At 42.6% G+C, this 23,846-nt stretch overlaps 1 protein-coding gene across 2 annotated transcripts in view; it reads left to right on the top strand.

Annotated features, from left to right (window-relative positions):
• DNER (delta/notch like EGF repeat containing) overlaps positions 1-23,846 on the top strand; it is a 367,845-nt gene that overhangs the window by 123,146 nt on the left and 220,853 nt on the right. For both annotated transcript variants that reach the window (XM_065526197.1, XM_045367826.2), the window contains exons 2-4: positions 10,794-11,111; positions 14,835-14,929; positions 17,269-17,435. In XM_065526197.1, the coding sequence (XP_065382269.1) occupies positions 10,794-11,111; positions 14,835-14,929; positions 17,269-17,435 (580 nt within the window). The remainder of the gene's footprint in view (positions 1-10,793; positions 11,112-14,834; positions 14,930-17,268; positions 17,436-23,846) is intronic.

The following is a 23,846-nucleotide window of genomic DNA, read 5'->3' as shown; positions in this document are numbered from 1 at the left end:
TGTTGTTTTGTAAAAAAGAGTTTGATAGGATGTATGAGTGTCTCTGATGAGAGGCGAAACAAAAATGTATGCACTGGAATTGTTCTGCAAGTTTTTGATTCAAGAAACTGGACTTTGAATGACTAAAAGTAAAAAAAAAAATAGCATTTCATTTGAGGCTGGTGTGCCTATGTCAGTAAGTGCAGTTGAGTGCTATCTCTTAGGACTTAGTTAAATATGGAAACCAAGGGACAAAGGGCAGATCAGGTTTTTGAAGAACAATTCATTTAATTCTTGATATATCTGCAGCTGAGCAGAGCTTAGAGATTCATCACTATGACTTATCACTATGTGTTGATCAGAGTAAAGCAAAAGTATTGAGATTTCAAGGTAATTTCCAAATGCAGTATGTTTTAAAGAGAGCATGAAAAAGTAGGGAAACAATAAGTAAGGGTTTATTTTTAATGGATTCATTTTATAGCCACATGTTTCAATTCTGCTTATAATTTCCTTTTAGCCTACTTACAAATGTGACTCAACTCACATACAAAAATCAGGACAAGCTGGTTTCAAGAAAACTGACTCAGAATTGAGGGGAATACTGGACTGACCAAATTAATCTTGGAATAATTTTTTGAATTGATGTAGAGTTTCTAAGACAGAAGTAAAGACATATCAAAACATGGAATGTGTATTTCACTAAGACATATAGTTCTTGATTCAGTAAAATGAATGAGCATTTTTATTATTTGGATTTGGAGAAAATGTCTTGGGATGCATTTCTTGGCTGAGTCTACCACTGGCATAAGCACTATAGTGATTTTTTTTTACATCTTTATTCCCAGTGAGTAAGCAGTTGGTGTTGGAATATAGTTGAAATCCTTATTAAAGAAGGTGGGAAAAATTTCATTTTGAGACAAAAATACTGTGATAGTTGGACCCCAACATTGTTCATTTGTGTTTCAGAAGGAAGATGACATTTACAACCAGTGCAATTCCTATTTCAGACATAGAAACACAATATTAAGAACTTAAAGGCCTTTAGAACATTCTAGTCCCATCCTTTCCTTTTACAGTTGAGGGTGCTGAGCCCCAGGAAGCTTTCTTGCCTAGTCCAAAATCACCTGCAAATGAGACTGGAACCCCAGTCTTTCTCTCCCATATCGCGGTACCTCAGGGTGGCAATTGTTCATTCTCGTTTCTCCAGTAACCCTAAGCTCTAAATTCTGGAGTCATCTTTGTTTTAGTCTCTCCAATTGGCAGACACGGACACTCTCCTGCTATTTCAATATCCCATTAGTCTGTGTGACCTTTCCCCACCCACTGTCTTCTATGGGTCCACCTAGTTCTATATTTAGCCTTGGCATAGGTTGCTCATCATTCATCTCCATTTAGTTCAGCTGATGGATGGAAAGGTTGAGGGAGAATTTCCATATTTCTTCTAGTGAAGGAAAGGTGGGGGTATGATTGTGTTCTTGTGTTCATTCATTGTGTTCTTGCTTCAAGGTGGACTATCAAGATGCGCATTCTTTTCATAGTACCAAGATTTATTCTGCAACCTTCCTGCACATAATTATGACTAAAAGAATGTCTGGTCCTTTAAGTTGTTTTGCCAAAGGTCCTTCTGTTATTTAATCACTTGGTGCCCACCAGTCCAGTTAGGGAGTTGCATGGGGGGAGAAAATAGATGTTATTGCTATCAAACTTGTAGGGCGCTGTTCAAGATAGTTTTCTTTTTTGAAGTCTTTCCAGGTGACCCCATCTACCTGTTTTCCTTCTTTTGTGAACCCCAAAGTCTGTACTGTCTAGATCAGGGATTGGCAAACTAAAGGGACAGATAACAAATATCCTATAGGCTTTGTGGGCCAGGTGCTCTCAGTTGTCATTACTCAACTGCTGGTGTGTTGCAAAAGCAGTCAACACATAAACAGGTGGCTGTGGTTGCATTCCAATAAAGCTTTATTTACAAAAACAAACTGGATTTGGCCTGTGGTTGTAATTTGCCAACTTCTAGTTTGTATTAACAATTTCTAAATTTTGGTTTTGGGACCAGGTACCTCAGAATCATGTGGGAAATGCTGAAAGATACAGGTTTCTAGGCTTCACCTTTAGAGTTTCTGATGAGCGGCCTGGAGCTGGGGAATCTGTGTTTTAAAAGTTCCCTGATTGATTCTGCTGCTTAGACAAATCACTAAAACAACGGCCCATTCTAGTTATCTGCTTCCCTCCTTCATTCTTTCCTTTTCTATTTTCCTCACTCCCTCCTTTCCATCCTCCAGTAAATATACATACAAAGAAATATATAACATTTTATTTGTGTTTAAGATTATATAAAATGGCATGATTCTGTAGATTGCTTATTTTGTAGATTGCTTGTTTATTTCTTTGCCCTTTTTATTGAGGCATTTATCTTGTATTGATCCTAAAAATTCTTTCTATAATAAGGGATTTAGTCCTTTATAGTATGTTGTGCATTTCTTCCTTCATGATAGTGTTGCCTTTTAAATTTATTCATGGAGTTTTATGGTTTAAACATAATTTTGATGGTGTGAAATGCACTGTTCCCCTAAGGCAGTGGTCTCAATCAGAGATGATCTTTCCCCAGGGGATGTTAGCAATGGTTTTGGTTGGCATAACTTGGAAGGAGGGATTCTATTGGCATCTAGTAAGGAAGGATGCAGGATGCTGCTAAACATCTTACAACATACAGGGGAGCCCCCCACGACAAAAAGTTATCCAGTTCAAGGTGTCAAAAGCACCACAGTTGAGAAAACCTGCTTTAAGGCTATTTCTTTATTTTACTTATTTTATTTTTTATTTTTTATTTTTTTTTGAGACGGAGTCTCACTCTGTCGCCCAGGCTGGAGTGCAGTGGTGCGATCTTGGCTCACTGCAAGCTCCACTTCCTGGGTTCATACCATTTTCCTGCCTCAGCCTCCTGAGTAGCTGGGACTACAGGCGCCCGCCACCACGCCCGGCTAATTTTTTGTATTTTTAGTAGAGACGGAGTTTCACCGTGTTCGCCAGGATGGTCTCGATCTCCTGACCTCATGATCCGCCTGCCTCAGACTCCCAAAGTGCTGGGATTACAGGCATGAGCCACCGTGTCCAGCCTGTTTTTTTTTTTTTTTTTTTTTTTGGTAAGACACACCCTCCTCCTGTAATACTAATATCTCTATTAAAATCTGTATTAAAACTTTTAAAATTGACTGCTACTCAGACAAATTACTAACATAATAGTCAGTTTTACTTCCTTCTTAACACCATACACAAATTCCCCCTCTTCTTTCACTTCCTTGCCTCTGTCTTCTTCTCCACTCCTCTATAAGTATCACGAGTCCCCTGTGTCCCCTCTGTGGCCAGCGTGGTGCTAGGTCATATAATGTCCCCTACCCACTGCCCAGAATTTGTAAGTTCTCCTCTGGGGCTTTGTCGCATTTGGTTTCCTCAAGCACCCTCCCATTCCCCCTGGATGCCTTTGCCCACTTAGCATGGGTATAAGTGAGGGAGGGGCTGACCTCTGGTTGGCTCGGTTCTTCCCTGGACCTTCTGAAAACTGCCAATGCAAGCTTAGTGGCCGTCAATAGAATCCTAAGTCTTCAACCTGAAGGAGGCCTTTCGAGATGCGACCCCAGCTCCTCCCTTAATGCACAAGGGGTGTGTGTCCAGAGCAGGTGAGCAACTTGTCCCACCCACCTGTCAAGAACAGGGCCAACACCAGGGCGATGCTTGCTCAGCTGGCTCCCATTTCCCATTGGAAAACTCCCAGACCAGCTCTTCCTGGTGGAGACATCCAGAATTGCTCTCTTTGTTTTGCTGAAAGCTGCCACTGTCATTCTAAAAGAGGCTGGTCCCAACACCTGCTCATGATCTCATTTCCTATTTGCTATGATCAAATCCATTCTCTCCCTCAGCATTAAAAAATGTAAGGTAGTTTAATATAAAGGTGTTGGGGTGGGTAACCTCAATCAAACAAAGGATCCTAATAGCTGACATGCATACCAGCAGGGCATGCAATTGACGAGCTGACTGCTCAGGGCAAGTCCACGTTAACGTCTCTGACTCTTCGATTGGACTGTGAGCTTTTCAAGGGCCAGATAAGGCTTTATTCATCTTCCTGACCCCTCTTATGGGCATCCTGCCTGGCACATCATAGGTGCTTGATAAATGTTGCATGAATTGCTGATTGGCCATATTGAGTTTTCTGTAAAAGTACAGAAGAGGCAGGGCTGAAACCCATACATTTTCTAAACTAGTATGGAAGGGAAGTTAGTTACCTGGGCATCTCCCCAGGCCCCACCATCATCCAGGTAATGCTGATGCAGGTGTCCACACTTCAAAGCAACCCTATTAGCTTGACTTACTATGTCTAATGACCCTATCAATGGGCCTCTTTCATGCCTTTTAAAGTTGACATTTCATCCTTCCGTTTGTCTGCTGCAGAGGACATGGGAATTGCCAGAAACATGGGTGGAGAGAGTTTAAGGAAGAAAAACAGGCCATGGCTAAAGCGTCACACTGCTACTGCCTTTGAATCACAAGTCCTAGGAGAGGCTGGCACCCTTGCTCAGGTCTGGCCTCCCGTTTTACTCAGTCCATTCCCCCCGAGCTGCTCTTGGTTAGGGTGGACATTATTTGACACGGCTGAAAAGTCTAAAATAAAATGTGGAAAATAGTTTCAGGTTAGTTCTATGATGTGAAAAAATATGGCGTAAGCAGATGAATTGATGTGATGCAGCAAGCATACAGCGTTTAATAAATGGGCCTGCTGGTTCACTGTAAGCAGAAGCCCATTAACCCATGGGCTTTCTCTTTCCTCTTTATTATAGCTGGTATTACAAAGGCTTAATCATTTTTTCCCCATCATTAGAATCTAGAAATTATAGCTCGGAAAATATAATGTATTACATTTTATGCATTCCCGAAGTTAGGTCTATTAATTCTGATATTTTGCCTCATTATGCATTTTGGCAGTTTGGTTATTACCTGCTCATAGTTCAGATTTAATGGGATGCAAGACCCGAAGCGGCCTCTGCAACAGGACCTTTTCCTTAATGAGAAAAAATACAAATACAAACTTAAAAAAATATTGTCTGTATACAGAAGCATAGGACTTATGATAAATATTTATGATTTGCTTAAAAGTTAATGATTGCACCTTATCTCATATATGCTGTTATGAGTTGAAACAGCTTTCCCAAAAAATAAAACTAGTCTGAAGTGTTAGAGAAAATAATGGCAGAAAGCTGCCATTGTTAATGAAACAACTAATATACACGCCAAGGAAGTAGCATTGGGATAAAATTATTTTTAAAAAGGGCCCAATGACCCTGCAATGCATTTAATTCTCTGCCTTGTACCCTGTGTGTGTGCATATATGTGTGTGTGCATGTATGTGTGCGTGCATGTGCATGTGTGTGCATGCATGTGTGTGTCTGTGTGCTTGTGCATGTGTGTGCATGTATATGTGTGCTTGTGCATGTGTGTGTACATGTGTGTGCATGCACACTCCATCACATTATCCACTGCTTTGAATCCCTGTAGAAATTTATTTTACTGACTGTTTAATTTTTAGCTTTTGTCGTCTCTTCTTCACTAAGAGTGTTTCTCCTGGCCTTCCGTGTCAGTCATTCATTCTTCAGCCCACATGCTATTTGTGCATTCCTCTCATCTATGAAGCTCAGACAATAGCACTTAGGGTATTATTGATTCTCATCATATTTTCTTTCTGGCTCTTTATCCCTTTACCTGATGGGACTGACTCCTGGACGTAGCAAATTGAGCATTGCCACGGGACCTGCCCTTTGCCACCCAGCTCCATCAACCAGCACCTCTGACACTTCCCACTGGGGTGAATAGCTTCACAAAGTAGCTCACAGAGATGGTCCCTGAGGACCAGAGAAAGGTGGCTTGGCTCACTGTGTTGAAAGCCACTTGTGAAGTGGGTCTGTACTCTTCCTGCCCTCATCAAGGCTGCAGCTAGGTTGTGCTGGTTCTGTCTTACCTCTCAGGTTGACAGAGCTTTTACTCCTTTTAAAGAAGACTTAAAGTTATTTAATTACTTTAAAACACCACAGTGGGACATTTCAGGCTCCCCTTTGACTTATGTTCTCAAGATCTGAGACTGGGCCTTTGAGAATCCTGATTGCATTTAACAAGGCAGTACACTTCACAGGCTCTGGCAGCTGCTTGTATATAACATCATTCACATCCATTCACTCGCTCATTCATTCATTTAGTAAATGTTTATCCAGCAGCTCCCATGTGCTGGGCACTGTTCTAGGGCTGTGGATACATAAGTAAATTAAACTGAAAACAGAAATTGGACCTCAAAAAGCCTACATTCTAGTGGCGGAAGAAAAAAACGAATGTATTAAATAATTTAAAATTTATGTGAGAAGATGATGGATATTTTAGAAAAAATAAAGCAAGGAAGGGAGTCAAACACCAGCATCACACAATATACCCAGGCGGCAAACCAGCACATGTACCCAGTGAATCTAAAATAAAAATTGAAAAAAAAAAAAGAGGAGTTGACATTGTCAGAGGCTAGAGACCTTGCTCTGTTAAATAGGGTCCTCATCAGAGGATGGCATTGGAGCAAAGACTCAAAGGTGGCTCAGGAGCAGTCTTGAGAAGCCAGGGCATTCCAGGCAGAGGGGACAACCGGTGCAAAGGTCCTGGGACAGGAGAGTGCCTGGAGCATAGGAGGAGCAGTGAGCAAGCCAGTGTGTGTGGAGCCAGTGAGGGAGGTCAGGGGCGGGAGGTGAGGTCAGGGAGAATGGGGCAGGCACATCACAGAGGGCTTGTAAAACTTGGTGCATACAGGCTGGACATGGTGGCTCACGTCTATAATCCCAGCACTTTGGGAGGCCAAGGCAGGTGGATCACCTGAGGTGAGGAGTTTGAGACGAACTTGGTCAACATGGTGAAACCTCATCTCTAATAAAAATACAAAAATTAGGCGGGTGTGGTGGTGGGTGCCTGTAATCCCAGTTACTTGGGAGGCTGAGGCAGGTGAATTGCTTGAACCTGGGAGGCAGAGGTTGCAGTGAGCCAAGATGGCACTATTGCACTCCAGCCTGGGCAACAAGAGTGAAAATCCATCTCAAAAAAAAAAAAAAAAAAAAAAATTAGTGAATACTTTGGCTTTTATTCTGGGTAAAAGTCATTTGCGTAACATTGCTAAACCTCAACTATAAAATTAGAATAATATATATACAAATGTACTTACCAAAAGATTTGTAGTAAGGATGAACTAAAGTAAGAAATGTAAAATGCCTAACAGAATGGCAGGCGCACACATAAGTATTGTGAATAGCAGGTAGGACTCGGTGCTTTTAGTGCTTGTACTAGGTTACTAGTTGTAAACGTTTAGTGCTTGTACTAGGTTACTAGATGTAAACTCCCTAGGGACAGATTTAGGTTTTTTTTTTTTTTTTTTTTTTTTTTTTTAAATTTTTTAAACAGCATTTTATACCCAGACCTGGTACAGTTCTTGTCATAGTAAGTCCTCAATCAGTGTTCATTGAGTATTACCATTATCATACATTTTTCTAAAAAAAGCATTCAGGTAATCTTTTTTTTTTTTTTTTTTGAGACGGAGTCTCGCTCTGTCGCCCGGGCTGGAGTGCAGTGGCCGGATCTCAGCTCACTGCAAGCTCCGCCTCCTGGGTTTACGCCATTCTCCTGCCTCAGCCTCCTGTGTAGCTGGGACTATAGGCACCCGCCACCTCGCCTGGCTAGTTTTTTGTATTTTTTAGTAGAGACGGGGTTTCACCGTGTTAGCCAGGATGGTCTTGATCTCCTGACCTCGTGATCCACCCGTCTCGGCCTCCCAAAGTGCTGGGATTACAGGCTTGAGCCACCGCGCCCGGCCACATTCAGGTAATCTTAATTGGCCTACATTTAATACCTACTTGTTTTCTGTTGCTTACAAAAATATAACCCTTATCTTCTGCCTTCTCTACAGGAATTTTTTTTTAGCGTGATAATAAGATGATATCAAAGTTGTGGTGCTATGTTATGGAAAGAACTCTTGGCTGAAAATCAGAAGACATGGTCTGCTAGTATGGTAGCTGTGAGAGGTCATTCAACTCCTCTGCCTGTTCTTTTTTTTTTTTTTGAGGTGAAGTCTTGTTCTGTTGCCCAGGCTGGAGTGCAGTGGCACAATCTTGGCTTACTGCAACCACCGCTTCCCAGGTTCAAGTGATTCTCCCGCCTTAGCCTTTCTAGTAGCTAGGATTACAGGTGCCCACCACCACGCCCGGCTAAGTTTTGTATTTTGAGTAGAGATGAGGCTTTGCCATGTTGGCCGGGCTGGTCTTGAACTCCTCACCTCGTGATCCGCTTGCCTTGGCCTCTCAAAGTGCTGGGATTACAGGCGCGAGCCACCGCACCCGGCCCTCTGCTCTTCTTTTTCTCGAAGTGATACGGGTTCAGAAAATCCTTCTCCATTTCAATGTTGGTGTGAAGAGAAGCTACTCTATGTTCTTTGAAAACTCTAAACGGCTCTCTTGGGGAGGGTAGGTGCCGTGCCTGTTACCGTGGGAAGGGTGCGTACATGTGCTTGACTGATTTCTCTGAAGGAATGTGGACTTCTGCTGTGCTTGGCTCTCCTTCTGAGGAGGCCCCTGCCTCTCTGAGGACTGGTGGTTGTCAGCTGTGGGCTGTGGCAATGGAGCTGAAGCTGTGAGGCCTCTCAGGCCACCAGATAGGTGGTCCTTGCCTTAGTAATGTCATTCTCTAAGCTGCACAATGGAGGTTTGGACTTTCAGAATTAAGTTTTGCATTGATCCCTTGTGGTTTAAATGTATTTCTGCCTTTATAATGCATGTATTGAAATTCTTATTTGTGACTACATCAACCTCAGATGTTTTAAAAGTTGATTTCAGAAACATGGCTTTGAATGTCTCCTTTGTTCAAGTGAATAAAATTCTTCTGGTTGCATAATTCTTGAGGTGACAGCCATTCCACAAGGCCTTCCTAAAAATAAATCAGAAACAAGATAACAGCATCGTGACTAAACAAGAAGTTCACATCCCTCCCTTTTCACGTGTTGCCTTCCAAATGTTGATCAATCTATCGTGTCTACTTTTTCCAACAATTTTTTAAAAAGTCCCATCATATAGCCTATGTTCCTGGACAGGCTGGGAATAGAGCAGTGAACACAGTAGATAAAATCTCTGAATTCATGCAGCTCACATTTTTGCAGGAGAGGGGTCAAGAAGAGACTACTTTAGATGTCACAGTGAGGGAAGGCTTCTGCTAGAAGGAGCATTTGAGTAGAGGATGGAATGAAATGAGGAAGAGAAGCCATGCAACATCTGGAGAAAAAGTGTTCCAGGCAGGGGGTCCAGCAGGTGCAAAGGGCCTGAGGTGGCAATCAACTTGGTATAGTCCAGGGAGAGAGACAAGGTGAGGACGGGAGGCTACAAGGGAGGAGGAAGGTTTGTGGGAGGAGAGGAAGGGGCCTGACCAAAAAGAGCTTTGTCTGCCGAAGAAGGAGTTTGGATTTTACTTTGAGTTGATAGATTGTAAATACTGTAAATTAATTATTGACAGTTGAAATATTCTCTTCAGACACAAATCCATTGACTCTGATCTGAGCTTCTGTGAAGGAATTGCCAAGTGAGAGCATAGAATTAATGTGGTATTTTTGAAGCTTCATTTGATTCAAGCCCAAATCCCTTAATATTCCTTAAGGAGTCTGTTGGAAGTTGCTTGATGGGAATGATTAGCAGAACGAGTAGCTGATTTGCCATGCAGAGTTCTCTCCATGTATGTTGAAGTGTGTGAACTCACTTTAACAGGAGAGTGAGGGTCCCATTTCTCTGACGTTTATTCTGTACGGAATTCTATTTTGCAGTCAGCCCTGAGCAGCCAGGGGTATATCAGCTAGAGATCTGATTTTCTCTTTATCACAGAAACAAATCATAATTGAATCGGTGCTGAGAACATGACTGAACCCTTGCGCTATCTCAAGAGGAGCAGGTGGTTTTTTCACATCGTTTTGTAGCGTGTCTCCGACTACCAACAAATGGCCATTCAGAGGTCAACAGCGAAGGACTCTCAGATAAACACTTTCCCCAGACCTCGAACATAATTTAAACACATATAACTGAGTTCTCATCTTCCGTATCTGGCGAGGGATGGGGTCACATTTCTCTGTAATCACCCTCCAAAATAATGAGATAAAAAATTTCATAAAATTCTGCTTAAGTCCCCACCACAGTCTCTTCTAGCCAGCAACTGTCATGCAAACTGATCATTTTGGAAGTCTTTAATTAAATAGTACAGTATCACCTTAAAAAGTAGTGTTGACCAGTTAGGAAACTAAGAGATACAGGTAAGCGCATCTGCAGGGCAGATAAAGTGGGCAGTCTTTTCTCATGAGGAAACCTTGCAAAGGTGCAGAACGTGGAAAAGGAGATTCCAATTTAGATTCCTAATATCATTTCGCAGCTGAAAATGTCAAAGTTGGTATCTTCCTAATGAGTTTTAACTATTTTTGCCCTAGAAAATTCCTCTAAATAATTGGTTCCTGAAATCAACATTATTGGGCGTTCTGGGTTTCGAGGAGGCTGCTCTCCGCTTTGTATTTTCTTGCTGGGTGCCTCTTATTTGTGGTAAGGTTAATGTTGGGATGACTTTGGTGAACATCTCCCTGCAACAGCACAAGTAGTTAAGACGTATATTCCACAGGAACAGCGTTTCCATTAGAGCAGTCGCTCTGAGACACAGAGCTAATTTCCCAGCGATGGCACCACTTTTCTTATGAGGGAATAATTGACCCATTTATGGTCTCATTTCAGCTTGTTGCAGATCCTTGTGCCAGCAACCCTTGTCACCATGGCAACTGTAGCAGCAGCAGCAGCAGCAGCAGCAGCAGCAGCGATGGCTACCTCTGCATTTGCAATGAAGGCTATGAAGGTCCCAACTGTGAACAGGCACTTCCCAGTCTCCCAGCCACTGGCTGGACCGAATCCATGGCACCCAGACAGCTTCAGCCTGTCCCCCCTACTCAGGAGCCTGACAAAATCCTGCCGCACTCTCAGGCAACCGTGACATTGCCTACCTGGCAGCCGAAAACAGGGCAGAAAGTTGTAGAAATGAAATGGGATCAAGTGGAGGTGAGAACGTTCTATCGTGTACATTTTTACATTAGGAACCAGAAATCTTAAAGTGATTCCAGTGGTTCTAGTATCAGCAATGAAAATTGAAAACATTTTAAGTTAAATCACGAGCAAAATATGTCCCTAAACTTATTCCTGTCTGCATTTGTGTGTACGATGGTTTTGTACGTATAAAAAGAGTAAACAAAAAAATGAATCAAATTATTTTTTGGAATGGTATCCACATGTATTTCGGTGAGATAACCTTAGATTTTGGGGCAGACAGCTCAGTGTAGCCATGTAAAGGAACATGTCATAGGATCCTCCATTGCTGACCTTATTTTCCTTCTTGGGGGTGTGTCTTAGTCTGTTAAGGCTGCTGTCACAAAAACGCCACAAACTGGGTTGCTTATAACCAACACACAGTATTGGTCCATTCTTGTGTGGCTGTGAAGAAATACATGAGGCTGGGCAATTTATAGAGGAAAGGGATTTCTTGGCTCATTGTTCTTTAGGCTGTACATAAAGCATGGCACTAGCATCTGCTTGTGGTGAGCCTCTGGAAGCTTACAATCATGGCGGAAGGCAAAGGGGAGCCAGTGTGTCACGTGGTGAGAGTGAGGGAAAGAGAGAGAAGGGAGACGTCCCAGAAAACAATCCAATCTCACATGAACTCACTTATCACCAACGGGACGGTGCTGTCTTTCATGAGGAATCTGCCCCCATGGCCCAAACATCTCCTACCAGACCCCACCTCCCACATTGGAGATCACATTTCCATATGAGATATGAAGACACATATCCAAACCATATCACAGACATGTATTTCTCACAGCTTTGGAGACTAGGAAGTCCACGATCAAGGCAGATTCAGAATCTGATGAGGGCCTGCTTCTTCACAGCCCGCATCTTCTCACTGTAATCTCACATGGTGGAAGGCGCTTTGGAGCTCTTTCAGGTCTTTTACAAGGGCACTGATCTCATTTGCCAGCCCTGTGCCCTCCTAACCTGACCACCTCTCAAAGGCCCCACATCTTAATACCATTATCATGGAGATTAGGATTTCACTCATGAATTTAGAGGGGCGCAAACATTCAGACCACGGCAGACCACAACGCTCAACTATTTTTTCTTTCTGTTGTTATTTAGGTTCTATTTTTGGTACCTTGAAGTATTTCAGTGGGGTTTAGAAAAAAGAAGCTATCAATGATTTTGACATATTTTTAGAATGCATTTGACAAAGAAACTTCCAAGTTTTATTTATTTTGGCAATAGCAAAGTCTGTTTGTTGGAACTTCTCCTATCTGAGTTTGAGTTTGGCTGTTTTATCTTCAAGCTCTTCAAAAGTCTTTTCAGTAGGCTCCTAGAAATTGACATAAAATAAATAAATGCTGGCTAGAAGAGTTGGGGAACAAATCCAAACCATGAGTTTGAAGTGACATTGGGGTGTGTAATTCCATTCTATATCTTATACTTTATATGTATGACATCCATATAAACCTGTGTCGGTATATTATTATTACAAGTTTCACAGTGTAAATGAAAAAAAAAAAACCAGAGATTTTTGCATAGCATGTATTAGAGTCAAGGAATGTGTCTAGAAATTTCCTTTATTGTTTTAAAAGAGATAGTAGCATTTCTCCTTTTATTTTCTTGAGTAATTCTTACCAGTTGACCCACTTTTTTTTTTTTTTTTTTTTTTTTGGCATTACCGCACAGCTTATGAAGGCCACATTCAGACTGCAGGGCAATGTTTTTAGCTTACCTACAAAACTGTGAACTTGTTCTGATTTCAGACTTTTAATAAATGCTTTGAAGTTATGATGTTAATACTTCTTTGCTGGCTGACTCAGTTCTTAAATGTGAACTAGATTTGATTCAAGTTTATCAAAGAAGTGCCCTTTAAAAGAAAATTTTTCCCCAGCCAGCCATTTCAATCTATTTATTTAAAATCATGTTATTTTACAGTTGGTAAGTGTAAAAAGAAATGCCTCGTCTTCCTGCTGGGCGCGGTGGCTCACGCCTGTAATTCCAGCACTTTGGGGGGCTGAGGAGGGCGGATCACGGGGTCAGGAGATCGAGACCATCCTGGCTAACATGGTGACACCCTGTCTCTACTAAAAATACAAAAAATTAGCCAGGTGTGGTGGCGGGCGCCTGTAGTCCCAGCTACTCCGGAGGCTGAGGCAGGAGAATGGCGTGAACCCGGGAGGCGGAGCTTGCAGTGAGCAGAGATTGCAGCCACTGCACTCCAGTTTGGGTGACAGAGCCAGACTCCGTCTCAATTAAAAAAAAAAAGAGGCCGGGCGCGGTGGCTCAAGCCTGTAATCCCAGCACTTTGGGAGGCCAAGACGGGCGGATCACGAGGTCAGGAGATCGAGACCATCCTGGCTAACACGGTGAAACCCCGTCTCTACTAAGAAATACAAAAAACTAGCCGGGCGAGGTGGCGGCGCCTGTAGTCCCAGCTACTCCGGAGGCTGAGGCAGGAGAATGGCATAAACCCGGGAGGCGGAGCTTGCAGTGAGCTGAGATCCGGCCACTGCACTCCAGCCTGGGCGACAGAGCGAGACTCCGCCTCAAAAAAAAAAAAAAAAAAAAAAAGAAAGAAAGAAATGCCTCGTCTTCCTATATCATGGGTTATTTCTTAGGCTGTTCATGAGGCAGGTTTAAAGTGCCAGAGGAAGACATGTTAATATGTATGCCTAACCTGATGGAAACCAGGAGGCATATTACTACCCCCTTTCCATGAAGTAATGATGCTTTGGAAGCATAAAGTTATTTGGAGCCTTAGAGGCTTGGGTAACAGCCATCTGTTATACAAATTTAACAAGTTATACTCACATCTTTGAATATCAGTGGTGGGGTTTATCCATAGAATTTCACTGTAGGGCATTCTGGAAAATAATATCTAAGTGTGGGCTGTGGAGTGAAATTGCTGAGGGTTTCTGTATTGTTCTCAATTAATTCTGTGATGATGAATACTTTTAATATTGCTTCATTTTCATTGACATGGGGGAGGACAGCAACTGTGGCATGAGGAATAAGTGCATAAACTGGCCAGGAGTATCTCACTGGACATAGCTCAAGGTTTTGGAATATGCTTTTTGATGAGCACAGTCCTCCCCCCACCAGTTGAACTTCTCTTTTAAAAAATACACATCCATATAATACTTTTGGGAAATAATTTAAAAGTGAAGGTATAGCCTACAAGGAAAAAGAAAGGCAGCGTTCAAGCTCCCCAGCCTCAGCATGTGCTCCTGGACCTACCAGCACAGAGAGGAGTCATCAGGCCTGATACTACATGCCCTTTGCAAGTTGAAGGCTGACTTGCCTACTCATTAGGCTTTTACCTGCTGTTTGTAAGTTAGTCCTTAAAGTTGGCCTCCTGGTTACCATCAGGTTAGGCATCATGCAAGGGTCAATGACTGCTTGTTAAATGAATGGAAAAAGAGCAGGGAGTGACATCTGCTTCCTGTCTTGCAATATCCTATTGATCAGTTTTAACAATCCCAGGAATTTGTAGATTGCTCTCAGGGAAGCTGTTGCATTTCAGAACATCGAATGACAGAGATTTCATTTTCTTTTGAGTTTGTAAGGCTTCATTTCTTCATCTCCTCTCTAGCCCTACCCCCGCATCATCAAAAGGGATGAAGGAAATTCAGCATGGAATTGTGCTTTATCATATTATGTTATACTATAAACAACCCCAATCACATGTCAGTTTTTTTTCCTTCCCAGGTGATCCCAGATATTGCCTGTGGGAATGCCAGTTCTAACAGCTCTGCGGGTGGCCGCCTGGTAACCTTTGAAGTGCCACAGAACACCTCAGTCAAGTAAGATAATTCTGAGTTACAAACTGTTAAGAGTGATGCTGTGACCTATATGTGGGGTTGTGTCCATCCATGGACCTGGTGTGTCAGTGGCCAGTCAAGTGAGAAATGTGAGCAGATTCCACGGGTAGGTGTGGCCCCTGCCATTTGAAAACTAGAGGAAGCGATTTCAGAGATTACAGTGAGGGTCGTCAAGCTGGAGATGTGGAATTGAGAAATTGGACTGGATGAGTCTGGTGTGAGGTGACAAACCGTGCGGCCTTAGATAAGATCCCAGCCAGATTCCTTGTCTCCTAAATGCTTTGCTTCCCAAATTATTGGCCCCTTAAGGTTTTAAGGAACGATCAGTTACATTAAGATGCATAATTTGGCCCAAATTTAAAATCTACATATTACAATTTTCTCTTTATTTTTGATTATTTTTACTTATTTATTTTTACAATTTTCTCTTTAAAAGCAAGCGTACAAAGAGAGTGTTTTGTTTTAAACTCAAGCTCTTTCAAATGGCAGGGTCCATTGTCACCGGTGGGGAAGAGGGAGAGGCATAGGGAAGGAGTGCTGGCTGACACCTGGTATGTGTGGTGCTTTATGTGAGGCTCAAGTCAGCAGGTGCCCGGGAGCACAAAGCTGGGGGTGGGATATGGGCCAGTATTAGGGTGCCTCAGGCCAGCTGACAACCCTGCACTGCACATCCTTCTCTGTTGCCATTGACTGCCGCCCTCCCCACACTTTCCATGCAACCTAAGGGGCATTTGCTGCCCAGTCTTTGGGGATTTTTAGAAGACTGGGAACATGTGTCCTGGTTAACCAGGTGGATGCATTGGCTCCCTTTTAAGGGGCCTGCAGGCACTATAGGTCTCTTCCACGTATCCATGGCCATTTTTGTCTATCTGGCTTTCTAAACAATGGAGTCCCTGAACATGTTTGGAAGAGCGACTTTGTTACATCGCTCTTGCACCCTGGCTCCCCACAGCCTTGAACTCACTCTGGCAAGGGAAGAGCCTGGAAGGGCTGCTTGGGAACCCCTTGGGCTCAGGAGGAACACCCCCATTGGGAGAGGAGGGAGAGGTGGAGTCTGAGGCAGCTTCCAGCTCTACCAGCAGGGGGACCCCGGTCCTAAGTGTTTCTTTCACTGCTCAAATGACAGCTTAAATCCCGGCGGTCCTGGTCTAGTTTTAGGAGCAGGATCTCTAGTTTCCTTTACTCTTATGAAAACATCTCTCAGCCTTTTCTTGTCTAGATCATATTATCTTACCTTGATAAACCTTTCCGAATTTTCTGGTCTTCTATCTCGTTAAATGCTTTTGTTTTTTTCCTCTCGACAAACCTGCCATTCTCTGAGACTCCCTTCGGCTGCAGAACGGGACAGAATTAGCAGAGTCTGACTCAGACGAAGTGAGATGGGAGTGCCCGGTGACCTGTGGGCTCTGAATTCACTTGTGGGGGTTACTAGCTCCTTACACTTTCATTTCCTCATGAATTTAGTCACGTAGCAAAGCTTTACTGAGCCCCTGCTGTATGCCAGGAGCTCTGTGCTAGGGGAGCAGCTCTGCAGAGTCTACTGTGATCTTCTCCAGGAGCACTGGGGAGAATGGGCAGCTGTTGGGATGTTGGCAAGTGGTCAGGGGTCTCTGGGAAGAGGTAATATGTGGGCTAGGAGCACATTTCCAAGGTGGAGAAGGAGACAAAGCTTGGGAGCTGAGAAAGAACTGGGTTGGGGTAGCTCCTAGTAGCTGAAGCATTGGGCTGTGAGGAGGAAGGCACAGGAGGGCAGCTGGGGTTGGGGTTGGGGTTGAGGTTGAGGTTGATGGGCTTTCTATAACATCCTATTCTCTGTGGGTTTTTTTTTTTTTTTAAACCAAAAATGAGCCAGGGGAAGCCTGAAGCATTGGGAGGTGGATTGTGTATGTGTGTGTGTGGGGGGGGGGGGGGGGGGGGGGGAGGGGTTTGGGGAGGGGTGACACACTTTTGCTTATTTTGGCAGCATAACTCAGGTGGCTGTGTTGGGTTGCAGTCCACATTTATGACAAATTTAAGCAAAACTCTTTATGTTGTGTGGCTATGGAAGGATTTGTCTGAAAGAGAACTCAATGTACTCTTTTACTGTTCATCAAAGTGGTTACTCAAAGGTGAGTTACCAGTGACTCATTTTGTGGTACGCTGTGAACGAGTGGGAGTGTGCACAGTTATACTGGACACCCGCGTATCCGTTTATGCCATCGATTTCCTGGTATCTTGGTAGATGCATATGCCATCTTTATATTCATTTTTAATTTGAAGGACTGGTTCTAAGATGAATTTTTCTGAAAGGAGCTTTCTGTTTACATCATTCCTGTTTCCAGGATTCGGCAAGATGCCACTGCCTCACTGATTTTGCTCTGGAAGGTCACGGCCACAGGATTCCAACAGTGCTCCCTCATAGATGGACGAAGTGTGACCCCCCTTCAGGCTTCAGGGGGACTGGTCCTCCTGGAGGAGATGCTTACCTTGGGGAATAATCACTTTATTGGTGAGTTACCAAAATCTTCTACTCAACACTGCATCTGATTCAACCCTACCTTGGTTTGGTGTTGAGACAGTAAGAAGGGAATTTTGCTCAGATAATCTGAATTCTAGCCATCAATGCTATTTCCTCCACTTTGGTAAGGTTTTAGAATAAAAACTGGATTCTAACATAATATTTCTTTTTTTTTTTTTTTTTTTTCACTGAGTCTCGCTCAGTCACCTAGGCTGGAGTGCACTGGCGTGATCTCGGCTCACTGCAACCACTGCCTCCCGAGTTCAAGTGATTCTCCTGCCTTAGCCTCCTGAGCAACTGGGACTACAGGCACCCATCATCACACTCGGCTCATTTTGCATTTTTAGTAGAGATGGGGTTTCACCACCCTGGCCAGGTTGGTCTCGAAATCCTGACCGCAGGTGATCCGCCCGCCTCGGCCTCCCAAAGTGTTGGGATTACAGGCATGAGCCACCGAGCCTGACCCTGACATAATATTTCTAGTGTGGCTCAAAGTGGAAAAGGCTTGGGCTCTGGAATCCAGTGACTGTGTTCCAGCCCTGGCGAAGGCATCACAGGTGTGTGATCTTTGGTACTGAACGCTCTGGCCGTCAGTTTTCCTCTGGAGTCTTTCATCTGCTTCTTTTTCCAGGAATTGTGGGCAACTTGAGGTGTTGGATGTTGATCTCTCAGGATAACTTTTGTTACCACTTGATTCTGGCCTGACTTAGGGCGTTCAAGCACAGCACCTTGCAGTGATTTGCCACTGCAGGGCCTCCAACTCAGAAGTAACTGGTGGGATTACAGCTCTCTTTGGAGCCCCTCTCCTCCATAGCCACCCCTCCTGCATCAGTCACTTCTAACTTTTTACTCTCTCTTGAACTTGCTTCTGTAGTTTTAACCTTCTCAAACTACCACGTCCAATTAGCTGTTTTCTTTTCTTCTTCTTGTTTTTATTTAGACAGAGTCTCGCTCTGTCGCTCAGGCTGGAGTGCAATGGTGCAATCTCAGCTCACTGCAACCTTGGCCTCCCAGGTTCATGTAATTCCCCTGCCTCAGCCTCCCAAGTAGCTAGGAATACAGGCGTGCACCACCACACCCAGCTAAATTTTTTTTTTTGGTATTTTAGTAGAGATGGGGTTTCACCATGTTGGCCAGGATGGTCTCAATCTCCTGACCTCATGATCCGCCCACCTTGGCCTCCCAAAGTGCTGGGATTACAGGCCAATTCGTTGTTTTCTAATTTCTCTGTCTTGGTATAGAAATGGCCGCCAGAAAGACAGACCCTCAGTATTCCCTCCCCCACCCACTGCCTTTTGCTTGGACACTTGGACAGTTCCCAGAGGACCACCTTTCCCCTAGTTTAGTGTTCTGTGTCCTTTCAGTTGTCTTTGTTTCTCATCCAGCACATAGTACCTTTGGGGTTGGAACTTGGAACTCTTGTCCCTTCATGTGCTGACATAATGTTCCATCTTGCATCTCAATTCAAAGGCCCAAGCTCAAGTTTAGAATCTACCCATCCCAGTCTAATGCACCCAAGCAGCTTCTTGCATCCTGCTCTTAATTCCTTCTCCTGTCTGACTATATATTGCAACCATCCTCACCTGGAGGATGGGGTAGGCATCCTCCTAACAGCACCTGTCTCTCAGGGTTGTTGGTCAGGTTAAATTAGATAACGAATGTACAAGGGTAATTGACAAATGTTAAGGATTATCCTCGGGCATTTTCTCTATTTTTTTTCTGGAGAATACTAAATATTTTCCTAAATGGAAAATATGCATTTAGACTCACCCTCTAAAATATGATGCAAATATCATAATGAAGATAAAGGGATATAAGAAAGTGCTCAGGTCTCTATAATTTATATTGTATTTTATGTTTGACTGACCCTGTTCAGATGAGAAGGTCTTTTTTTAATCTTTGGAAGGCCAGCTGGGGGAGCAGGAATTTTACTGGGTGAAAAGAAGGTAAAGAGAAATTTGTCTGGGGAATGAACATGGCTTGTCAAAGAGAGGAGTGCGTTTAACTTCAGACTGGTGTTTGACTATCAGGATGAATGACAGATAATCAGAAATTGTGCGATAAAGTCTTGTCAAGAATCAAAGCTAAATTTCACTCCCCAATGCATTTCAAGTAACTGTTATTTGCTGTCATGTCTGCTGTAAAGATTTATCTAAAAGGACGTAGTTTCTATATTTTGATAGTTTTATTTTATATTGAATTTAAGTTTTTCTGTTTAGTATGACATGGAGCCAATATTAAAAGAAAACATATAAAGTATCACTACTCTTTAAAATGTTCTTAACGTTACCAGAAGATACTTATTTGAGATACAGACAGTCTCTGACCTACGCTGGTTCCACTTAATGACTTTTTGACTTTGCAATGGTTTGAAAGCTGTTAACATTCAATAGAAGCTGTATTTCAAGCACCCGTACAACTATTCTGTTTTTTACTTTCAGTACAGTATTCAATAAGTTGTATAAGATATTCAACAGTTTATTATAAAATAGGCTTTGTGTTAGATAATTTTGCCCATCTGCTGGTCAATGTAAGTGTTTTGAGCACATTTAAATTAGGTGAGGCTAAGCTGTGAGGTTCAGTAGGTCAAGTCTATTACATGCATTTTTGACTTACAGTATTTTCAGTTTACACTAGGTTTATTGGGATGTGACTTCATTGTAAGTTGAGGAGTGTCTGTATAAGTTCACATTTTATACTACTTTTGGTTGTAACATAGCTATGACCTTAGACTGACATTGGGATTGAGGATGGGGATTAATTGAGATGGATTTTCCAGTATTAATGTAAATTTATTCTTTTGGGATAGAAGAAATCTCTTGAACTCGTACATATTTTGAGCTCATTTTGCTAACCAAAAATTTTGTGGCAAAAATTATCTTAGATGAAATGTATTATTCCTTGGGGGAATAATCTTTAAAACTTTGATATGTTAATAACTATGTTAAGGAATTCTTTTCCCCAAATTATAGTTTAGATTATGAGGAGAAGGCAATGATTTTGAGTAACATCCTTTATTTTGATAAACCATTTTTTTTTCATTTTGAAAATTTGTTATCTTTCTAAATTTTCTAGTTAGGGCTTTCTGGGTCTTTTATGTGGCTTTGTAAGGAGATCACGATCTTTTGGTGTTATTCTCTTCAAAGGTAGCCAGCAGTCCTGTCCCGAGCTCTTCCTGGGGAGGGATGGCCAGGTTCCTAACTATGATAAATCAGCTCCACCTCCACACCGCCAGCTGCTTCTCTTACAAAATTTTTTCATCTTTAAGAAACAAGATGTATCTTTTGCAATCTTTGCAGAAGGCTGATGCTCACTATGTTGACATGTGTTTAACGCTCTTTTTGTTTTATTTTTAAAAAGGAGCTTATTAAAGCAATTTACTTTTACAATCTGGACTTTCTAGACCCAAATACGTTTTAGCTCAGGCTATTTTTAAGAGTACAGTGGCGTTCATTTAACAAACAAACCGATGCTAGGGTGGGCGGAAGAAAACTTCTACAGTAGAGGAAGAGTAAAGTTTCAGAATTATGTTGCTGTGTTTCTGTCCCTCCTGCTTGCTTTTTAGAGAGAAGTTTGAGGCACTTTCAGGAATTGACTGTCTCCTGCTTTCCCTTCGCTCTCGATAGTTTGCACATGCATAACTAAGGACCGCAAATGTTAAATTCAGCTGGATAATAAATAAATAAATAAATAAATATAAACATAACTGATGGCCAAAGGTATTTTCCTGTTTCTATGCAACAGAGCAGAGGAGTCCCTTCTGTGTCTTTGGGAGACAAACTTGGTTGCTGTCACCAGATTTACACAAATACTCTTCAAAAGTTTATTGCCGGGAGCCTAATGTTCCTCATTCCAGATGAAGATAATATACTTACATTTGGCTTATTTCCATGTTATTACAGTTCATTTCTTCATGGTTTTCCTTCATGACCACTGCCTTGTTAATATTTATAGTGTTTTGCAGAGAGAAAGAGATGATAGAACTTTTTACCAAGTGTGTTGTTCTTCTCTCTGTGCCTCAACTTCTTTCCTCCTGTGTTGCCACCACATTTCGACTCTTCTGTCTCCTCTCTTTAATTATCTGTCCTGTTTTCCCTAAATATGTTACTTCCAAATATGTTATTTGCTTGATGCCACGCATTGGGGTACATATCTAAATTAGCCTTTGTTTAACGTTGTCTGTCTCATGGGGAGCATCGGAGGCGCTCATTAGTGTCCTGAATGATTCATTTGCTGGATGTTTCGTATTTTTGAAGAGTCAAATTCATTGCTCTAGTCACATTTCCATGAAACAGCTATGGCTTGCCTGTCTTAAGTATGAGATATATATGTATTTTTAAACTGGCTGTTGCTTAGATGTGATGGCCGATCTCAGGGGTGAGGATCAAACCAGATCTCTGGAGTGTGGCTTCTGTGTTAGGAAGCTGCTGAAGGTCACCATTTCCTTTGGTGAAAGCCCCTTTGGGCCGCTTTTAAGGCTTTTCCCCATCTTGCCCCCTGCCCTCAGGCATAGTTCTCCTCTATTCTGCGCAGTGGACTTCTGCCCTCCAGCTCACTGCCAGCCCCATCCTCACTGGGGATGCAACCGTCTCCCACCCCCGTTCTCTCTGAGCCTCAGACCTCTAAACACAACTCATTTCTAAGGCCTCACTGAAATCCCCCTCTTCTGGAGTGGTTTATGAAGAAAATGGCTGGTTAAAATTCTGTTCAACGTGCATTCTTAGATCTCCTTTAACTGCTACATTCTTATACACACAGAGGCACCCTGGAATATTCTAACAGTTATTCTCCCTGGAATATTCTCCTTTGGATCAGAAAACTCAGGCAGGGCCTGTCTGCTTTATCCACATTCCCTGCCTGCCTCAGAGAAACCCCAATTTTTTTCCTGCACACTTTTCTTTCTTATGGCTCGTGTTGTTACCTCCATCTGATATTCTACCCCTTCTCTCTTCTTTGAAGTTATTTTCATTTTGATCCAGTCTATTCCTCTCTCCATTGTTCCTTTGTAGTGGTCTTTCTAGCTTCCTATATTTGCCTTTTTCTTTTCCTTCATTCTGTTCTCCTGCCCATAGCCTACTATTTTTTCAATCGCGTTTATTAGGTACACATTTGTACCATCCTTTCTTACAGTTTCAGTACATTTTTTAAAATGTCTAACTTATAAGTGCACATTACTGTTTAATCCAGACCATTGGTATTTCACGTATGGCCTCCTAAAATGCTTCTCTCATAACTTTAGATCTGCTGTAACTTCACAAGGTGTGAATGGTACAACCCATGGCTGATAAGAATGCCCTTTCTGGAGCTGAGGTCATTTCTTCAGGATTATAGTCATCAAATTAACCACGGAACCCTGGAAACCAACAAATTGCAGGTCTTTGTAACCGACATCTTAACTGGATTAGAACGTTTCCCAGTCTGCCCGTGGCTCCTCTGAGCCTCCTGGGAGCTCTAGAGAGAGTGCTTTCAGTTGCCTTGATTCTACATTTGTAGCCTGAAAAGATTCTTGTTTTGAAAATGGTTGCTACGGCAGTGCATTCACTTTATTTGTTTGTTTGTTTTTCTCTTGAGAAATAAGACACGAATAACTAGGTGCTTTGGGAGATATAAGGAGGAATAAGACTTTTCTTTTACCAAAGTAGTGAGACTGTCCTGGTGCTCTGGCCCTTTACAGCCCCCAAGGTTTCGTGCTTATGGACTTACCTAACGCTCTGTCCTGACTGGCACAGTGATGCTTCCTTGGAGATACAGTGTTTTGTAGCCTAACAGTTTATACTATGTTTAGGGAAAAAAATGGAATTCTCAACACTCAGCCAACGAACACCATTGTTCTTAGGCAAAAGTTCCTAGTTTGGGCTCAATGGGCCTCTGGTTTTGAGGTAGTCATAGGAGTCAAAAGTCCACTTCATATATCTCATGAATCTCCTGAAAATGTACTTGGGTATATCTGTGCATCCTTTTCAGGAGAGAGTCAAAACCTCATTGGATTCTCAAAGATATCCGAGTCCCTAAAAATTGTAGAGCACCACTTAAAGCTACCTGTGGGAGGATGTATGTTTTTCAGCATTCTCTGCTCATCCAGTCATATTTCCTTTGACAGATGTACTTGCTTCCTAAGTCTCCATATTGAGGAACTTAAATTATTTATTTATATCTGTAAGCAGCAGAGCTGTGGGAAATATTCAGTTCTGTATTAGTTTAGAAAAGATGCATTGCATGCCTCTCGTTTTCCAAGCACTGTGGTAGTCTGGACATGCAAAGATGATTTAGGTGTGGTCTCTGAGTGAATGGGGCAGCAGAAGCTTAGACAAGTGCCCAAGACAGGGTTGTATATAAGTGGCCATGGGATTCAGAGGAAGGAGCAGCTAACTCTGCCAGAGGGAGGGAAGGCAGGCCAGTATT

This window comes from Macaca fascicularis, chromosome 12 (genome assembly GCF_037993035.2).
Source record: "Macaca fascicularis isolate 582-1 chromosome 12, T2T-MFA8v1.1".
Taxonomy (NCBI): Eukaryota; Metazoa; Chordata; class Mammalia; order Primates; family Cercopithecidae; genus Macaca; species Macaca fascicularis.
The sequence above is the reverse complement of the archived record's forward strand: the minus strand, read 5'-3'. Positions and strand labels throughout refer to the sequence as shown.